This window comes from Ascidia mentula, chromosome 8, assembly GCF_947561715.1.
Source record: "Ascidia mentula chromosome 8, kaAscMent1.1, whole genome shotgun sequence".
Taxonomy (NCBI): Eukaryota; Metazoa; Chordata; class Ascidiacea; order Phlebobranchia; family Ascidiidae; genus Ascidia; species Ascidia mentula.
In genome coordinates, this window is record NC_138573.1 from 8,164,791 (window position 1) to 8,185,875 (window position 21,085).

At 45.9% G+C, this 21,085-nt stretch overlaps 1 protein-coding gene across 2 annotated transcripts; it reads left to right on the forward strand.

Moving 5' to 3' along the window:
- Window positions 1-466: 466 nt before the first annotated feature.
- LOC145910535 (zinc finger MIZ domain-containing protein 1-like) lies at window positions 467-19,093 on the forward strand. 2 transcript variants are annotated; one of them, XM_082997688.1, is made up of 20 exons: window positions 467-980; window positions 1,060-1,173; window positions 5,369-5,474; window positions 7,112-7,271; window positions 7,334-7,661; window positions 7,743-7,877; window positions 11,079-11,363; window positions 11,744-11,989; window positions 12,229-12,358; window positions 13,224-13,356; window positions 13,898-13,976; window positions 14,093-14,224; window positions 14,549-14,651; window positions 14,957-15,141; window positions 15,698-15,765; window positions 15,864-16,231; window positions 16,506-16,625; window positions 17,199-17,419; window positions 17,659-18,018; window positions 18,215-19,093. In XM_082997688.1, the coding sequence occupies exons 1-20, from the start codon at window positions 828-830 to the stop codon at window positions 18,326-18,328; spliced, it is 3,540 nt and encodes a 1,179-aa protein (XP_082853814.1). In that variant the 5' UTR covers window positions 467-827; the 3' UTR covers window positions 18,329-19,093. The 2 variants fall into 2 exon arrangements, with proteins under 2 accessions (XP_082853814.1, XP_082853815.1); XM_082997689.1 differs by having other exon boundaries at window positions 7,746-7,877.
- The last annotated feature ends 1,992 nt before the right edge of the window (window positions 19,094-21,085 follow it).

Below are 21,085 nucleotides of genomic sequence, written 5' to 3' on the forward strand. Positions count from 1 at the left end.
CTGGAAAGTGCAGGACCTAACGCGACGCTGACGCCACCAAACCGGGTGTTTCGCTGCTCCTCGCTTTCACGCGGGGCGGGCGTTCTCTTTTTGCTCCTTGCGCGTCGCGCGTCCGAAGATGGATCATCACGAAAAAGAGAGAGCTTGCAGCGAAATTTGTTCTGTGTTTTGCGTCGGCCGCTAAAGCGACGAGCTAAGTGAATTCTTCGCCCATTATAGCGCGGCGGACCTGCTCGCGAGGGTGCGAGCTCGCTTCGGCGTGGAAACAGACAGAGCGCAGTTTGGATTGGAGTGAGTTGATCGATAAGAATGCTGTAATGTCGCTGCGCGGAATGCGCGAGTAGTAATCGAGAACAATGAGGCGAATTAGATGGTTTAACCCAGTGCAATTTAAATACCTCGAAGATTTAGTTCACTAGTGGATATAGGGTAATTGTTTTGTTTTTCTTGTTTAAAACACAGGTCGCCAGTTTTAATAAATCAGCTACTAGATTTTACACAACTGCTGCTCAATTGAACGTATGAACAGTTCCCTGGATTACAACGAAACGCCATAGAGAGCGAAGACCAATTAGCGTCAAATCAAGAGGGACAGACAACTCGTGGGAAGGTCTGTTTGTTTACAAATCCGTCTCACCGAAGCGCACAAACGCGTGAAACAAAAACGTATCCAGTCGTTGGAGCAGATGTGCTTGCGTCCAGTTAACGGGGGTCGTGAAGTGCTCCGATGAAGCCTGACTGCCTTCTACTGCGGAGCTATTCTAAACGACCTTAATAAGCACCAAAAACCGGTGGATTATTGGATTATAGAACCTACTGGATCTCCAATGAGCTCTACCACTATCGACCACGCCATGCGTCAACTGCCAATGGGAGGGGGTGTTGGCGGGACAATGGGTGGCCCAATGGGGGGCCCTAACCCCCTCAATCATGACCCACACACGAGACAAACACTTGATCGACTGCAGTGCATACAAAACGTGAGTAACAAAATGTTCGTCGTTGTTACAACAATAAACCGGCATGCGCTTACGCTAAAATGTGTTTCTGCGATTGCAGCACTTGCGAGACCCACAGATGTTCGCAAAATCAGCGCGAGAGCTTTTCGATTGGTGCTCAGACGCTCGGGCATTCCAGCCTCACTTTCATCAATCACTGATGGGATGTCTGATGGTAAGTGTAAAGAATTGGATAGTTTAGTGTCGTAAATACGCCACGCGGTTTTGGCAGATAAATTCGAGGAGTTCATGTCTTAAATTGAAACGAAACTGATGGGCACTTTTAGGCAAGTTCAAGTTGTCGCCATTAGGCGATTTGCTGAACGACAAACGGCGCCCTTGCAATGCCAGTCTATCCATCAGGCGCCAAATAGAGCGTTGCGAGGAATGGTCGCCGTTAGATTGCCGGCCTAAAAAAATCGCTGGGGTACAATGTGTTCTTATGGTGCCCTCGACACCTTAAGGTCTATTCTAGGGCTTATTTACATGTTAACACATTTCTGCGGTAAATTAAATCACTATAATCACCTAACCAACCGACGAAACAAGTTGCATTGGTCTTATACGTAAGTAATTGCTTGAATAACGTTCCAGTTAGATTTAGCGTGAAGCTGACTTCGGGTTGCTAAGTAAACACGGCTCAGCTTTTGGGACGCATCGTGCCTTGTCGCGGCATCTAAATAGTTTCCGCGAGTTCCGCCCGATCGCTTTCGTTAAACTTGGGAATGGCCGCCTCCCGAGCCAACACAAATATGTATCTCGGCTCGCACCAGCGCAGACAAAACGGCTGCCCATTCTCGCGCTTACGGGGCATTGTTTAACGCGAGACGCCCCCTTTTTTCCTTCAACCCCGCGCGATCACAACGTAAAGATTAGCGAACCACGACCCGGCGGTCCCCGGTAATATTCCGCAACACATGCTCGCCTACAAATACCCTCTGGGAGCAGCTACATCTTCGCAGGTGAGGCTGTTGCCCCATTTGGTGCGGGGTCGTCGTCTCGCCTGGGCATGCCGCGTCGCAATGAGCCGTGACCAAACAGCACGAAATACGAAACGTGACCCAGGACGCGGCCGACAACTGGCAATGGAGTGGTCGGTCGCACTCGTTTATTGCGGCGTGCGATTATGCATCTGCTCCGGGGCAAATTTCCTCGGCAAAATTGAGACGAGGGTACGAATTCCTCGACGCAATATAGGCGTGTTTTCAACCGCTTCGGATCAAAGCTCTCGCCGTGACGTTTCGTGTCTCGTTTTCTCATCACGTTCGTTTGTGTAACAACGACCAGTGGCGCAAACAGCGAAGTCCACTGGCGGTGGTGCGTGACTGAAGATCGACCGTAAGCAATATATATACGTGTGGGCGGAGATGTCACCCCCCTGAAATCCTCAGCAGCTCCGCGATTTCTGTTTGCTCGCCGGTAAAAGTGTCTTTAGGAAGGCTCTGGACCGAGAAATTCTACATCCGCCCGCCGCGCCCGCATCAAACCACATCTTAAACCACTCGCGCTGACGTGAACGCTCGTTTTCGGCTTGACTCAAAGGCAAGCTGATGCCGTATTTAAAAAGTACGCCTAGAAATTCGCAAAAAAACTATGAAAATTTGACTGGAAATCCTGATGAAATGACAACTAACTCGAAGATCAAAGATGTCGTAATTGCATTGGCTTATCCTACTAACCCGTTAGTCAAACTGCGAGGTGCAATGTTTTGCAGTTACGAAAGTTGTTTATCGTCAAACACATCCGTCCACTACTAACGTTTTAGGTCTCTCGTAGATGAGTGTCGTGATGTCACACAAGATCGATAAACTCGTTGGCCTGTGACCGCATCGTCGCAGAAAGATTCGAGCGCGTATGGCCACCGTTATTGATGCTCCCTTGGGTAATTTCCCAACTCTCCCTGTGTCGTGTCGCCCTTCAAGTAAACACCTATTAGTTGATCTACAAACGCGTGCAACCCACGTATTTGTATGTATACATTATTGTGAATTGAGAAAAACTCAAGTTGATTCGGGTTCTTGAGTGGCTTGGTTCATGCGCAGTTATAAATCGCCCTAAGGTTGTTTCCTAACAATATTTGATTCACATTTGCCATTTTCTTTCCGCGAAACCAAATATATGTCTCGCTGAGGAGGCTCGCATTTTGTAGGCGGACCTGTCAGTTACAGCTCCGTGACGACAGGAATCGGACGGTCCCACGGCAGAGTGGTTAGTTTTGCTCGGTGATATGGAACGCAGTAAATAGCATTACTGGCGCGAAGCAGGATTAAGCGATCCAGCTTGCATTATTCTTCTTACCCCACTTACGCACCATTAAGGCAGACGCCCCGGCATGCAACGCGATAGACGAAGGCGGTGAGGACATTTCCTGTTTTATCGACTTGAGCTCAGACAATCTAAATTGAACGCTATAGGGTTACGGCACCTGAAAGCAGCATCGGCGCGCCGCCTGCCTGTGGCATGTTCGCTTTACCCAAGTTTATCTGAGCGATCTTCGTCTGGCTGTAAGTGTTGCTTTGTTAACCACCCTCCATGTCTGCGTCCGCCGTTGACAGGCAGCTTATAGGAGGTTTGGTTCACACGAGACTTCGTGCTTTGTGCCTAATCGTGAAGCGCCCGGTTTTATTCCGTTGCAAAAGTGGAAGTGTTTCCAATTAACTACTTGCGTCACTTGACGGAAATTGACTGCGCCTGAATTCAAATCAGACCGATTAAATGCATCCGCGTTTGAGGAAAATGCATCCCGACTCATGCGACCACGCGCTTCTCCTTACATTTAAATAAACCTTGTGGTTTTGTGACACAACTTTACGGCCACTTTGCCTCGCTGTATCCATTCTGTACATGCTTGGTAGACACGTGACTGCGGTGGGTTCAGTGCATGCGTGCAACAAGGCGGTTCGGGTGTCGGGTTACCTAAATTTCGCTGAGAATTTCAATCATGCTCCCTTGCCGCTGACTCGCGCGTTGTCGCTGGCGCGCGAATGGGGGCCTTGAAAGCTGGACCGGTAATGCGCTACCTCCTTAATCAGCACTTTTCATTGCGTCGCTCAAGTCAAGTAGCAGCATTCCCCTGCGCCTTGTACGGCACTTATTTGGCAATTTTTCTTTCGCTGTCGGCATGCCATACACCATGCCTGATCCGTTTTCAAGCGTTAATTGGGACACCTTCCAATCACGTGGTCGGAGAATTTGGTCACGGTCTGTGGCGTGCTAACGGGCCGGCGCCAAACTGCAAAAGACGAGCCACGCTTCCACGCTCGAACGCGCGCAAGTGACCCGTTCCAGACAATGGTCACTTTTCCGGCTTAACCCCGTTCGCACTGAACTCGATACGACGACTAGCGTTCATTAGTATCGCGTCGTCAAAGACCGCCTTTGTCTGATTGGTCAATAACAAAAAACATTGAAAACCAATGTGGCCCGTTTGCCTTAGTTAAAGCCCCCGAAGTAAAATGATTCTGTTGTATTTTTTTGTATTACTTCCATCTTAAAAAAAAAACTTTAAACAACGGCGTTCTACTTTTAACAAAGCGCACAGAATATTCAGTGGTAAAAGTGATGCCACCAGGGCAATGGTGCTTGCCCCTCGCCCTCGAGGCCGCCATTAATAATTAAGAAGGAGTGCATCGATTTTGCGCAACGGACCAAACGGTCTTACTCAAACCTATGTGTCGAACTTCTCTCGTTCTCTACAAAGCTCGCGACGTCGCCTGATCGCCAGCCAATCAACGGTGTGGGGGTTAGGTTTATCGATCTCAGTCAGAGAAACAAGTATTTGCCACTTTAATTCCTTTTTGTCGCATCAATTCAGTTTGCATTTTTGTCCGATTGGTTAAACTGTATGTGACCATCACTAAAATTCGAAATGATCCCTAAACCAAAGCGTGCTCCTTAAAATCCTACAGGAGTAAAGAAGCTGTCGGTTTTCGTTCAAAATATTTTTGGTATTATAGGAGATGCGCATTATTATGTTTAAAGAATCAAAACGCCACAACATATGGCAAGAGGTCTATAGTCGAATTCACGCTTCCGTCGATAGGCGTGCAGTGCGGAGGCGGCATTTCTATTGTTCTGCTGTCAAGATGGGACCTTACTAAAAGCGCGGGCCCAGGAGAATAATCACCAACAAAAAAGCGCAGAAATGATGTTTAACTAAATATGGTTTGAAACCGCTACCCAAGCACCAATCAGGAAGTCCTTTCTTCAGGTGTTGATAGTTTCGGGAAATAGCTCCATGGAACCTTACCACCATTAGTGTGCTTTTCATTGTATTTTCTAAAGACGACATCCAATAGTTCAAACGTACTTTGCCATTAAAAGCTGGCCTGTGGTAACGTGCATGCATCTCATTTTATTTTTACCTTCAGGTTGTGAACGATGTGGCGGGGAAGCAAGGCTACGACCTCGACATCTGCTATCGTCTCCTGGCACTTTGCAATGACCACCGAGACCGTTTCCAAGCAAACTCGGCATGTAAGTTGTGGAATCTAAGTTTTGTAACCCCAACACCCATAACACCACCTCTGCTGCTGAGCTTGTCTTCTCCCCGAACATATGTTTGTTGTCGTCATTGTTTCGTTAGATGCGTTTTTGTAAAGAATTATCGCCATCAATTATGCAAAGTCTTCGTCAGAGTTACGTTCCCAACGAGGTTTCCACAGTAACACGCGCTTTGTTTTGCGTTGAGGCATATGAGTTTGCGCTTGTTCGAATGTCATGTAATATGATGTCCTTATTTGCCGCGTGTGCTCTGTTGCCAAGAACTGGGTTGTCGGTTAAAGTTCGTTCACGACCGCAGCGTAAATAAACATAGCGATGCGCAATTCGCTTAGGGCGTGTGCGATGCCCAATTTTCGCGACGCCGGAATGTGGGTAAATGTTACCATAACGCAGTTTGTTGCAGTTATTTGTTTCAAGTCCACTAAACAATTGGATCAACTAAACTAGCTATGATAGGCGCTCAATAATGCGTTGAAACTTCTCGTACTTGTTGGAACTTGATCAGTATTCGATGTTAGGCGCGTCACTCATACCCGCAACATTCACAGCTTAGCGTAGCTGTACAGCTGACTGAGGAGATGGAGCACATTATCTCGGGCGCGGATGATTACAAACAGATAGGACTCGCCCGGACGTTGTGACGCACTTCAGAGGCCAGGGATAGGATCGCTTGCCGCAAGCATAGTGTCTCAAAGCAATTTTACCCAATTTGCGGCACTTATCCCGCGATAATCCCGCTAATGCCTCCCTCACCTAGCCGATTGAGACAGGCACATATCTGCTCGCCACTGTCCAATAACTTCTATGATATTGAGACGCTTGGTGATCTTTTGCCTGCACTCAAAACCTATAAAGCAGACGGTTATTGCGTTGTGGTTTCTTCATTCGCTAGGCATCGATTTCAAAGACGACGCGCATGCGAACAGCAGATATCAATGCCCCCAGTACTTCGTAAATCATTTCATGACAAGGTGAAAGTGAAAAAACACTCGTTGAAACTTAGTCAGTTAATTATTAGCCTGTAGCTGGCGATTGTCACGCGCGGCTGGCTACGCCTGTCGCAAACAAAATCCAGTTATCGGAGGAAATATCGGCATTGCTGAGTATAGGGTCTATCACGGATAACTTCAAAACTCGCAAAGCGAAGATCAAGTTCGCGATAGGCGCGTTGGCAGGCGAGTTAATGTAAATAGCGGACAATCGCGTGAGCCGCGGCGCCCCGGGCGACCTGAGACCGCTTGTAGCTCTTGTGTAATGCAAACAATTTTTGCCGGCTCCCCTTTGTGGATAAAAGCGATCTTTGGGTCGCGCGTCATCCCCGCCCGCGCACCTTAGCTTCGGTCACATAATCAAAATCGCATTTCACTTTTCCATCTCTCGACCCCATCTGCTAGGGTCGAAAAGCCTCGCATCATCGCCTCTGAAGCTCTGCTGTTGTTTATATTTCCTATTTCTAACCGCCGTCACTGACGCGGAGCCTGCGGTTATGGTTTGTGTTGGCTGCCAGTGAAAATAAACCCTTTAATTAGGTCCAACTTTTTTCTACATTCTACAAGATCGTATCTGCGAGAGGAATTTTTCAATTCACAATAAAAATATTTATAATGCAGCTATGTTGACCATGTGGCTGCACAGCTTGGAAAAAATCATGACGTTGCAACATGACGTCATCAAGCCTAACAACCCCATGTCTGGTCCGGGGCCGAACCCTATGGGTGGGGACATCATGGGACAAAAGATGCAGTACCCACAACCTCATATGGGTCAAAGGTTTGTGAAAATAGTCGATGAAAAGTAAATACAAATGTGTTGGAACTTGCTAACTTTCGTAGAAATTGGAATCAAGGAGCACAGCAAGGCCCTCCACTAAATCAACACCCATCCTTATCAGTCATAACCACAGTCTGGGGGGTCTCGACTACTCAAACCGCCCCAGTGCCTGTGCACAGCCAGTCTGGGTCAACCTCATTCGCCCAGCAGCACGTGGGTCATCATGCCGCCGATCAGATGGGAGGCAACTATGGTCACGGCTATGGCGGAATGCACACCAAGTCACCGGGCGGGAACTACTCTCCACACAACATGTACCCACCACACAACCGTAATATGGGACCTGATCGTTATCAGGGAGGACCCGGACACAGAATGGGACCTGATCAGGTATTTGTTGATTTTTAGCACATATTCATCGTTTGGGCGATTGTAGAAAATCTTTGTTTTGTAAACGTGTTTCTTTGTCAGCAGAATCATCATCCTCCGGCAGCAGCGGCAGCCGCGGCCGCTGCGGCAGCTGCAGCAGCAGCAGCAACCGCCACTGCAACTGCCACGGCGTTTTTGAAGGAGCGAGACCACGGCCCTGTCAACTCATACGAGGGGGTAAGTGCAAGTGGACGCTTTTTGTCGAAATCGCCACACACGCAATTTCCTTGAAAATCGCTTTTATTCCGTTGTGTGGGCGCCTGCGTTTCGTCTTTACACTTTTAGGAGTTGAACGTCAGAAGCTCGTGACAGGAAGCAGAACTTTTCGCGGCGAGAAGCGACCGCTGCGTTTCCTTGCGATAATTTTTGCGGCCATATATTATTATGGCCCCTTGTTATCAACATTAAAACAGCTGAGCCTTGTCTAAAAGCATGCTGTGTAAGATTGAGTTGAAAGTACATGCATTTGGACAAAAAATTCCTGGTCTAATTTGATTTCAACGAACAGGCAATTTAAGTAGGTTTATTTTCAAATATCGTTGGAAGATCAAAAACGTTTCAATAATATTCCAAGTTAATAATTCTGTCTAGCGTTTCGTGTCTGGGAGTCATTCCCGAAAACAGTTTAGTGATGCGCTTGATGCCCAAGGCAATCTGTCTGTTTGATGAGCATGTGCGTGTCTGATGAGCGTTATCTGCACAACCCGCGCACTTGACGGTGATGGTCCGCTGAAATTCTCTATGTTCTTGGTTGCGCATTTGGTATTTTGTTTGGCAACACCTTCAAGCATCGACTTGCGTCATACGGCGACCAGCGCGGAAAGTCAATGTAGCTCGGCGCTTCATAATGCTGGTGAATGAGCGTTTGTTTGGCACCGTTACGCGTGGTGACTGAAGTTGTTATTTCTGCTGAATGGGTGCTTACAGACAAGGACCTAACGTCACGCGAAATTTTCATCAATATCTACGATCTCCGCGTAATTTACCTGGGACAATATGGCTCAAACATGCAACCACGTGTTCCACGATTTTGTACTCCCACCGGTTTAGACAATCCCCGCGCTTGGAACCAACTTACTCCAATGGGAATGCAATATGACAGGCCAGCGAAAACGCCCCTCTGAGCTGTTCAGATGTTTGTTTGTCGTTTTCACCCGTGACGTCATAGCTCCAAATACTACCGCAGATTCGATAGTTAGATGGACTTACGAGACACGCCGGGGCGCGTTTTTTTGGGTGCGGCACCGGCAGCATCTGCTAAACAAACACTAGAAAGTACTGAGCGGTGACAGTCTAGTTTTCCAACTTTGATTTAGTCCCGTCTTTGATGACAGACACGAGCTCATACATTCACTGCCCCATAAACGTCACCTCTTGGCGCTCGCCGACCCGTCAAACTAAGATGGATGCGACTGGGATTGCAGGATTATGTTTTCGGGCTTCCACGGCGGAATGCAGGTTCAGGTGTTTGCCGGTGAACTTTTCGACAAGTTCTGATTTATCGCGGGTCGAGACCCTATGCCGGCTACAGGCTTTGCTTACGGCGCAAATTTCTCGAATCTAAGCAAAATAAACACCCCGCGGCGATGCTGACGCGGGCCCTGGAAAATGTTCTCCAGGTCACCACATCAAACGGCTTGTGCCCGGCTATCTGTGGTCTACCCTGTGTCCGGTGTGTTGCTCCGCGTTTACCGCCGACTGTGTCACACCGTCTTGATACCCTTTGATGTGAGTTTTGCGAGGACGGAGAAGGTATCAAACGCCTATGCACAATTGTCAAAGAAGCTTGTACCGGTGTCCGGGAGCGGCTTCCTCCTGTCCTCCTTTCGTCGACGTAAACCACGGCCACAAGTATTGCGCCGCGAGGCACTCGACTTGCACGAGCTGTGCATAATTTATGAAACTGCGCGTTTTGTCTTCGACTGCGGGGCGACACAACTTGAACGACAATTAATCTTCGCCGCTACCGAAATCGATAAGGTTCCCTTATATTGGCTTGAAACTGATAAGCGCTAGCGTTAAGCAAATTTTCAACACAAGTAACGCTGGGTGTTTCATCACTTGTCAATTTATTTTCTACTGGGGCAATGCAAACTTAAAAAGTGTGTGTTGGTTGGAACGCTTGAGGCACATAGCGCATTGCTGCGGTTCGAAAAACGACATTGAGCCATTTGCTGTTGGGCGTGGTTGGCTCATAGATACGCCTGCAGCCCACTTTTACCGGAGAAAGATGACGTGTTAATTGCTACATCGAACACTGCAATTACCTTGGCAAATTGGCGGCAGGATATAGTGGCCCACAAATCGTCGCAAATGCCGCTGAATGGTAATTGCGCATCCATGGATCTGAGGCCTTCTCGCTCGATGGGGATTGATTTATGTGGTTAGGGTCTTTGCTTTATCTTCAGCGACCAAACACGAAAAACGGTTGTTAAGTCTGTCAAGTCAAACTGAGTTCTTTTCTTAAATTCTGTAGACTTTCAAGAAAAAGCAAAATATTTTGTCGTCATCTATCCCATTTTCACCGTTTTCAAATGTGCTTCCATTTTCCCAATTTCTTCCCGTTTGCACGCGATTAAGACTCACTCTCACCATAGAGACGACTTTAATCGATGGGTCAATGGCGGCACTGGTAAAATATTCATGTAATCCCCCTCTCCATTCGGAAGAGCGCCACAATAACAGCACGCCCCGATTTCCTGGAATGTCGCGTTTGCGATACGGGATTAGGAATAGAGGCGAGAAGAATGAGCGCCGAGGGAAGGGCACCAGTCGATCATATGCCACCAGCACCAATGAGACACGGTCGGCCTTGACAGGTTGCGTTTTATTGATTCTCGAGTACGATAAGCGGCCGCACAGTTTGCTCTACGATTTGCCCCCGACAAAATGGCGCCCATTTCACAAGGCGTTGCAGTCTCTTCTGCCAAACAAGTCGAAGATGGGATCGCGACTTGGAATGCGATTTGTTTTGACAGTGGAAGCGACGGACTCAATCCATTACCCCCACATCGCGCGCCACAAGTTGGTTCGCTGCGCTATACGCGAGCGTTCACCTCACCCCACAATCCGTTTGATCGTTTGTTTTTCTCTCGCTTGTTGTTGTTCTCCCTGCGCGATGCATGTGAGAGAGCGGTGTCTACAATACATGTGCCGAGGGTCTGTTGGTTTAATGAGTGCTACTAGCATAACAACGGGTATTACTACGTACAAAAGGCTTGTATATGTGGCGCGACAAAGGTCCTTGTCACTTGTCACTATTTTTAATTTAATAGCAACATTTTGTGCCCATACAATGTGCAGTATTCTTCTCTGTCTTTCTCATAATCATGAACTCAACAGGAATACTAACCACAACTAAAATTGACTGTTTTCCAGATGCAGAATGGACCAGTCGGACATCCTGGTGGCAATTACCACATGCACCAAAACGTGTCTCATCATCCAGGCCAGCATTTTTCGCCAAACCAACAGCGAGGCATGGGGTTTCCGATTATGTCCCAAGCTAACCGTTCCAGGCCACAGATGTCTCCACATTATGTCCGGGGCCAACCCACAACCGCTCCTTACCAGATGGGCGGCGGCATGGGATCACCCAGGACGGGGTCACTGCACGGACCTATCTGCAATGATATGTACAAGCAATCGTGTAGACCTCAGCAGGTGTGCAAAATTGCCATAGCGCTGTGTTTCTGCTTTTTATTTGGCATACATTGTTTTGTTATTTGATACGATGTTTCATTAATTTTGTATTTGCTAGCACGAACGCCATAGTTTCAACTTTACATTTAAATCCTTTAAATTAAGATTACCTACTAACCGTTCACACATATTTGATAAACTGTACTTTATAAAAACAAGGGACATCGTTAGATGATGTGTTTGATTGGTCCGTGGAGAGTCAGTCATTTGTGTTTTACCAATCCAAGTGTCAGTTTGAAACATGATTGAACGAGTTGTGCTTGTTGGCCAACACCAGTACGCCTTTTGCCCAACTATAACTTGACGTTCGAGCACCACTTGACTATGCCTTTCACGCACAGGCGGTTGGACAAGGGCCTTACAACGGAACGCCCAGCATGGCCGGGCCCTTCAACAAGCCCACGGACACCGTGACACACCCTGCCATGCACCTCACCCCTGGTCCCACGACCCCAAACCCCCAGGGTTACAACCCCAGAACGGGGCTTTCCCCGCAACATCAGTTTTACCCGACGAACCCATCTATGAGCAATCATCATCCGTACGGACAGGCACCAAGACCTTATCCCCCTCACAATATTAACGAGGTACGCAATAATTTTTCGTCACCCTTCTAAACGGTGCAAAATTCGTGAAAAAACGACTTCTGGATTCCGTAAAAGTTTGTGGCGATTTATGTATTATCAGCATGTAACAAACTTGACTAACACGGTGGTCCTCCGGCTTTTGTCACATGAGATTTCGCCTTAGCGGTAAAATAAGCCCCGACTGCAAAGCAGCTGGATTTCTGCAAAAAGATTCATGTGAATTCTTTATGATTTTAAAGATGCGTGGGGTGTCGTATCCGAACTCGCAGCAACCGAATCCCATCCCTGGCAATCCGACGCCTCCACTGACTCCCGGTAGCGCCCATAATGTTCCTCCCTACCCGAATATAGACAAATTTGACGGCGAAGGTATGTACCGAGTGGAACTTTTTGATGTGTTTTTCCTTTCTTGACATGGAAGTAATGAACTGTCCGAACTGCCAGACATGGCCTTGTCGGTCAGGAATTGATACTCGTAAGAGAATATCCCTAATTGATCTCAGTGCTCTGGTGAGATTTGCCACCTCGCCAGCCGACAAAATGTGCCACACGCGTCGCCCAAATCCGCCGAGAAATGTCGCTCAAGGTGCTTGACTTTTAACCAGCAAGTGATAGCCTGCTTAAACCGACTGTGGTACCGGGTGGTATTGTTCGGACTCCGACGCGATAAGATCGGGGTTTGCAGCTACCCGTCAACCCACGTGCTGGTCACAACCAGTCGTCGCAAGGTATCCGTGGTCTTTTCTCCGGTTGCCACGGTCTCGTCGCCATCGCCTCAAGGGTATTCACGGAAGATGCGCTGTGGCAGGCACATGCATCAGGCGGCGGTCTCCACTGCTCCATTCGTGACAAGACGACTTTAAGCGGGCGTAGCCTACTGCCTGCGCCCAGGCATGCGTTACCGGGTTGGGCCACCACTTTTAGGCATCGAAGCAACCGCATTACTCTGTTGGTCACACGACACCCAGGCATCGGCTTATGAAACTGAACGTGGCGTGACGAGTTTACCTGTTCGAGTTTCAACGGGCCATTGCCGTTTCCGCGCTCTGCACGCCGGAATTCGGGGTGCAACCGCATTATCTGGAGTGTCATTAGGTAGGAAACATGCCACTCTGGGCTTTTAACTTGCTCACGAACGAGGAAAAGGTCGTGACACGTTTGCGTTGCTGTGGCATTTATCTGTCTTGCTGCCCTTCGAACACACCTGCTTCATTATACCTAATGTGTTTTCCAGGCGACGAGCAACTGGTGGTGTTTCCGATCCGCGACGGCGTAGTTCTGGATGCGTTTCGACTCGAACACAACCGAAATATCAGCACGCGAGCTTTTACCATCAAGCCCAACATCCATAAAACCCTGTATGAGAGGTAAGTTCTCTTGTGCCAAATTTCCCCGAACTGCTGTATTTCACTACACCGCGACAGTGTTGCTTTGACCTTCAATATCACGCCGTTCAGTGGTTGAGTCATAGTGTCATTTGCGCTCGCCTCGCGCTGTTACAGACGATAAATATTTCATGTCGTGTGGTGTAGGAATAAAGGGCACCGTGACAATGTATTGCGACGGTAGATCAAGTTGCAAACCGAGCGCACACGCTACCAACGTTTAGTCAATATTGGCAAAATGCGCACACTTGACACAATGCTGTTTTACGGGCATGTGGCTGTGGTCATATTGCAATATATATGGTAGTAAATTTGCGGATGTTTAATTAAATAGGGACTTTGTAAGTATGACGGTGGTCGATACTTGTTTAAATGGCAAGTGTCAAACCAACAATTTGGCCATACTCGTGTCGAACGCATAGAGCATAAATTGCTTGCTTGCAATACCGCTATCTCGCCGATTTAGTTTCAATGATTTTCTGAACAGTGTAGTTTTGTCAAAAACGTTTTTTCTGGGTTTCAGGGCGGACCTGGATTTGCAGTTCAAGTGTTACCACCACGAAGATAGAACAAAGCACACCAACTGGCCCCAGAACGTTCAGGTAAACGGCCAAACCTATCTAAACAATAAACACCAACAACCGGCTACACAGCTTTGATCCCGCATTGTTAATCAATTTACCATCGGCCTTCCTGAACGCTTTGCTGTATGTTACAGGTTAGCGTCAACGGCACGCCGATGCCAATCACCCGAGGCAAGTTGCGAACCACACACAAGCCGCTTTACCTGAAGAAAGTCTGTCGACCCGGACGAAACGAAATCACCATAACCGTTTCCGCCTGCTGTTGCGTGAGTGATTCGCCAAACCCCGTCGCACCTGTTTGTTTGTGTGCAATTAATTTCACGCCTACGCAACGCCGTCGCCTCTGACGTTTCAGCGAGATAAAAGGGACCATAAGCAGTTGTTTAAAAACACGAGGCCACTAACATTAGTAAAACACGTTGTTATCTTGTTGCTGGATTAACATGCATATAGTACTTCACAAAATGAAACGTTTATTTAAGTTTATTTGCCGTAGCCAGGGAGCTTAAATGACCACAATGTTTTCTGAATGCTTCCCGCAAACGTGCTGCGTTGCACTTTTGTAACGCATGTTGTGTTATTATGCGCAGTCACATTTCTTCAGCCTTCAATTCGTACAACTTCCCACCATCAGATGCATTCTCAAACTACTGCAGAAGCGAGCACTTCCTGAAAGCCGATGCATGACGAAAAGTATGTTCTCATTGGTTGTAAATTGTTAATTTACCATCACGCTACTTAATATTGTTAACTTACTAACCCGTTTGTTCTAAGGCATAATATACTTAATATAAACTTCGGTTACGTTTGTCTGACCCTAAAAATGTTTTTTGAGAGCTGTTTTGCGCAAGTTAAAATGTATGTTACACACTTTGCACAGGTGGTCCGAAATGGCAAGTATGTATATTACGTGATTTCGGACCACCACTAACCTGGGCGACGCGACGCCCATGACAGGACTAATGAAATATTCATACGCCGTCCCCTTGGCCTTTCAGTTCAACGTCACTTCACCAGTGGAGCGATCGCTGCAAACAACTCCATCGTGACGACGGCTACCAATGGCGACAGCAGCGGCTCCAGCGAGCAAACTATTACATCTGTACGCATATCCCTGCGATGTTGCATCACGGGAAAGAGAATACAGATCCCAGCGCGTGGTCACGATTGCAAGCACATACAGGTATATAGATTAAATTGTAGAGTTTAGATATAACAATAATTAGAAGAAGTCAAGCAGTTGTATACAGCTTATTTAAGACTATTCGCGAAAAATCGCCGTTATCCGTGCGGTCAAATATTGTCTGTCCGCTCGATTTTTTCGAAAATCCGCAAACAACCCCCAACTGGCCTTTATCAAATATTGTCTTTTTGACTATTATTGGACAGAAAAATCCCGACCCTTTAATGGGGTTTCGTGATGTCCTTTAATATATTTATATGCCATTACGACTATTTTTGTCGTCATAAAATATTGAATGCACTGCGCATTCAACGTGGTGCCGAGTGAAACGACGTCTGGGCGGCATAATCGAACGTGATCAAAATAGCTTGTGGTTGTGCAATTCTTCTTACCGTTCACACGTTTCGGTTTATACCTCCGGTCAACAATCCCCAGCAACCAGTGACGGGATGTTTAAGTTCAAAGCACACAGAAACAACAGTGTTCCAATTATAGCATTAATGGACGATATGAAAAGGTTAATGTTCATTCCATAAACTGGCTATATGCTTTACAGTGTTTTGACCTTGAGTCATACCTCCAGATCAACAGTGACAACGCATCGTGGATATGTCCCATTTGTAGGTGAGTGCTGTGTGTTTTTCGGAAACTAAAATCATGAAATTTTAACAACAGCGTACATTTTAACAACAATAAACAAACCTGTAACTTCTTTTCGACAGAAATTACGCTCCTCCGGCCGCCATGGAGATCGATGAGTTCCTACAGGGCATATTCAAGTCACTTCAAGATCGCGACTGCAATATGATTGCCATAGACGCCAATTGCCATTGGAGTCAGTTGCCTGGCCCGGGTGACACCCCCATGCCCCGGTTTCCCATCTACCAACCCCTCGACGATGCCCCCGGGGGCGGTGGGATGGTGAAAAGCGAAAGGATTGATCCGCCTGGTTTCCACGTGAAAAACGAACCTGGCGAGTTTGGGGTGAAGCAGGAGGCAATGATGAGTGTGCTGAGCGTTAAGCAAGAGATGAATGTTCCCCGGCCGGAGCAGATGTCAATCAAGCCGGACCCGGACGGACCCCCATTAAGTATGTCGTGTAACCAGAAAATATTTTAAGCGTGGTTTTTGAAATTTAGATCGAACAAGATTCAAATGACTATTTGTTTTTCGGGACACGCTGAAGACAGTAGCAACAAAAATTGACGCGAATTAGCAACACCGTCACTTTAATATAGCCAACCACTGGGTTTCAAAAAAAACACCACGGTCTATTTAAAAAAGATGTTCCTCATTTCCCTTTCTGGTTCATAATTGCCACACACACACGACCCTGTTCTGACCGATCGTCCGATGTTTTTCAGACAAGCGTCTGCGTACCGTCACCTCGCCACGCGGTATCGGCCTCAATAACATTCCTGCTCCCTGTCCGGGTTCATCACTGCCCTGCAACAGACCCACCCCAAACAATGACAACAATCCCGGTAAGTAAAGCGTTCGCGACACCGACTTGCGGTCCCGTACAAAACCCGAACTTGTCGTGGTTATAGAGGATAAAGCCGTGCTCACAAGAAGACCAGGCGTATTTTCGAGATTTCAATGAAGCTTTGTTTTTTGTTGGTGCTAAAATGTCAGTGCATTTCTCCTGGCAACTAAGGCGAATCAACATGTTATGTTGCGTGACGGAGCGCATGTGTCGCTAAACGATTCCTCGTATTGACACCACGCCTGTTCAGTTCCTGAAGAGCACAACAACACTTAATATGAAAGTTTTCCGTTCATAAAACCATATATCAGTATTGGATTAAACTTTCTATAAGCTAGCGTTGATATTGCGCTTCAAACTATTTTTTTAATTAGTACAACCCAACCTACGAACATACTGTACATTTTTCCTTTGATGTAGTTGCAGATTCAATGGTTACTGTGCTTTGGCTTTTATTCGCAAGACTTGTATCATATAAACCGCTATAAGTGTCAATCAATCTAGTACGTGTAATACAAATTCTATTGATCCCTTGGCCTTCCAATGAAATCGATCTCCATCTGCTTGCCAGGTTTTCCGCACAGTTACGACTTCAGTCGAATCACTTCAGGTGGCTCAATGGCGACCCCTACCGGTCAAACTGGTTCGTCCAATACTCCTCGATTTCAATGCAGTTCCTCGGCCGTCCCCATGCCAGCCGAGATGAGCGATAACATTGCTGCCAGCGATGTGGTTACCATAGAAAGAAAACTCAATCATCCCGCTTTCTTTAAGAACGCTGGCTCCCCCAACGTGAGTTTTGCGTCAAAAACTATTTGTACACATGTGAAAGCAGTGTAAAGCAAGATACTGTAAATGTTAAGTTTAATCTTTTGATTTTTCATAAACGCTTTCCCAAAAATCGATTTAACTTATAATGTGTACTTTCGTCTTCAGTATTATGTCTGGTGAACTATCTTTATTTGTCTTTTTTGTAATGATGCATTTGTCACAAAAAAAAACACGTTTTCAAACACGTTGTTTTTCCACAGCGTCGAAACACGACAAACCCAAAAACACCACAAGGTCCCAGTACGCCGATAAGACCTTCGAGTAGCAACGCCCTCACACCACAGTCCATTGGTTGTTGCCCTACTCCCTCGTCGGGCAACACCACCTTCAATTCCACCTCGTCCAATAACCCGATGACCCCAACAGCTGGCAACACTAACCCAGAAACCCTGAACTTGGGCCCTCAGAGTTTGCCTACCTGTGATTCGTTCGACGCCACCCTGGAGACATTATTGGGTACCCAGGATGTTGGCGTGGAAACAAATGGAGTTACGTCACTTCCTCCGTTTGTGGACGAACAAAGCATGAAGACCGACGCAGACGATCCAATTGGGCTGCAGGTTGGTTGAAAATACGTCTTTGGCAAATATCGTATTTCTTTGCACAGCCAGCCCAATTTATTATATTACAATGATCGTAGGTGACAGAGTGCTTTGTGCCCTGCGGTACTCCCATAGCGTAGTTTCCCTGCAAACCTTTGTGGGCTTATTTGAAGATTTTGCAATGTCAAGAATATTAACATTCTTTGTTGTACAGAGTCTCCCCGACCTGGACGAAATATTCAACTCTTCCAGTCTCCCCTTGACCACTTCCACAAGCAACAGCAATAACAACACGGAAGATGACAACATCCTCTCCCTGTTCACGTAACTCCTCAAAAGTTCATTTCTGTTCGATCTGGTCTGCATGCGACTCCAGTTCAACCGATCGAATTGCACTTGTGACCTGTCTTTGCCTGTTCCTTACTCAACTGCTGTTAAATGAACTATTCCGACGAATTATGCTTTTTGTACGCTCTGAGCCGTCACGGCAGTATATGGTATACACACCTACTCATCCCGTGGTCTCATATACTTGATTCGAAATTCCGGTGCGGTTTAAATTTTTCCTGTTGCGTGGCTTTAAAAACTCACTTGTTATTGCGCAAATAGTGTAAGACATGAGTGCATTATTACACTGAAGCATGTCAAAGCATTTCGTCAAAAGTTTCGCGGTTTTGTTTGCGCTGCCGAAAGCGGCAAAAACTTGCCTTTTTCTTCGAACCGCCAATATGATTTTCTTTTTTTGTTGAACAGCACAGATGGCCAAACACACAAGCGCATCATTCGAACTATTTGTTTTTTGTACGCGGCTGCTTTCGCTTTCCGTGCGTATTTTCCCCCAAACAATCGCTTTTTATCAAGCTTTGCTTATTTCCGGCTGCTTTGAGACTCGAGTGACTCGCAGTACGCAGCCAACCATACTCCAACCCCTTGAAAGGGCAGATCGCCGTGCGCCCGATACGATTGCTGTTGGATTTTTTTACCGTACATTTGTACTTTTTTGTTTCCTATTTCTGTTTACGACCTTTTTACTTTTTTGTGCGTTTGTATTAATATTATTCTGCCACATTGCGAACGAAATACAGTTAAAATACGTTGAAGTTAAACCTGTTTTGTTACAAAACAGTCTCGTTTCCGAGCAGTAACTTCGACAATGAGATATTTTAACATGTCGGCTCTCGGTAACCCAGGGCGGAATATTTAACCAGCATTGTGATGTTTCATTACAAACTTGTTTTTTTCTATTAGTTTATGGTCATTTTTTTAAATCTTAATCTTCCTGAACAACAATCAAAGCTGGATTTCTTTCCTAACGATGGAATGAAAAAGACATAAATTTTTACTTCAGTGGTAAAATTAAAACGTTGGAAAAACTGCCAGTTATATCCAGAACGATTGTAAAATATAACTAACCATGCAAAACCATGGACCTGGGATGTCATGCAAAACATGTTAGCAAAACTAAGAAAATTTTAACATCGTTCGAGATAAAACAGCTTGAAAATACGAACGTCCACTCATAAATTAAGACAGTTCTTAGAATCAAGGACAATAATATGTTGAAAAAATTAGGGACAACACCCTCTTAAATAAAACACATATAGATCACAGAACGTGCGTTGTAACCTGTGGATAGAAATATAGGACATGTCTATCAAATTCTTAGTAGGTAAATTAAAAGTCAGGATCAGTTAATCGGAGTGTCCTTTTCCAATTTTAATCAAAAGCTGTCATTTGTTTGTATGCCGTGAGTAATCGCGATAGTCTGTGACCACGCGGAATTCCAGGAGTCCCGTGACTTGGTCAGTCAAACAATGGTGGAAGTTTAATTACCTTCAAAAAAGGATGGTAGATGATTTCCCATTTGGTAACACTCCCTTATTTAAATATAACCCCCTTTCTCGCTAATATTTGAAAAAAAATCATGTCGGCGTTGGAGTTTTCAGATAAACCTTGTTAACACATGTTTGCATAAAGGAGGGTCAAACCCTTTGCTGGACTGATAAAAATAAAATGCAAATGCAATGTTTTGGAAAAGGGCACCAAGAGATGGATACGCGAACTCTGCACATGATGAGGTAATGCCTACCTTAAGGGAACGTATTCCTGTGTGTCATGTGGCGTAACCGATTCATTAAAACCGCAACCAACAGATCAAACATTGATGGGCTGAAAAAGTCACGTCCTTCTTGAACGCAAACCTCTCGGTGCATTTAAAAGTGTTTTTGCACTTTTTATCTTTGCAAAAACATATGTGACGAGCACAGCATTTGCAAAAATCTTCAAATATTTCACATAAAAATCTGCAATTCATTGCAATGATTTCCGATCAGTGCAACATTTGGAAATATCGTTGTTAATGACTAAATTTTGTTTTTACTCGATGATTTTGGTCATGTGACATTGTTTATCAGCTCGGTTAAATGGACCCGTGAAGCATTATCAGTACGGTTGAAAAGACAAAAAACATAAAATGTGCAATTTTTTTATCAAGGGATTCATTTACGTACAATGAATCAATGGATGGATATATATGACACTTTCGAAATATCGCTATATAGCCAACTGCATCACAACTTTGTCAAGCACAAATACCACCTCTGGATATTGGCCGGCATTCTCATTGTTTTTCGTATGTCTATACTACGTACGTGGTGATATATCAAGCATTTCATATTTTGGACACAAAAACGCGATAGTTTTGCTGTAATTTTCCTTTTGTTCATTGCGCTTTTAATGGCCAACTCAGATTGAAATTTATTTTGTAGGGTTTGTGGGTTTGACTGACTGCGTGTGTACTAATCATAAACCTTTGTTTCCTGTGTGTGGCCCTAATTTACGAACAAACGCACCAACGTTTTTACTACAACCTTGCTTTCTTGTGAAAGACATGCAACGTCTCATTGTGGCATGCCTCGACTGGCCGTTGTGGTTTAAACCCTTCGGTAATAATTAACCTTTTTCGACGGATCGGAGTTAACCACCATACGCCTGGGTGGCACTAAACGCCAGCGTGATTCTAGACTTGAAATACGCGTGGCAAAGGTTTGCATTGAACGCGCGAGCTCATTAATGACTGCTGTTT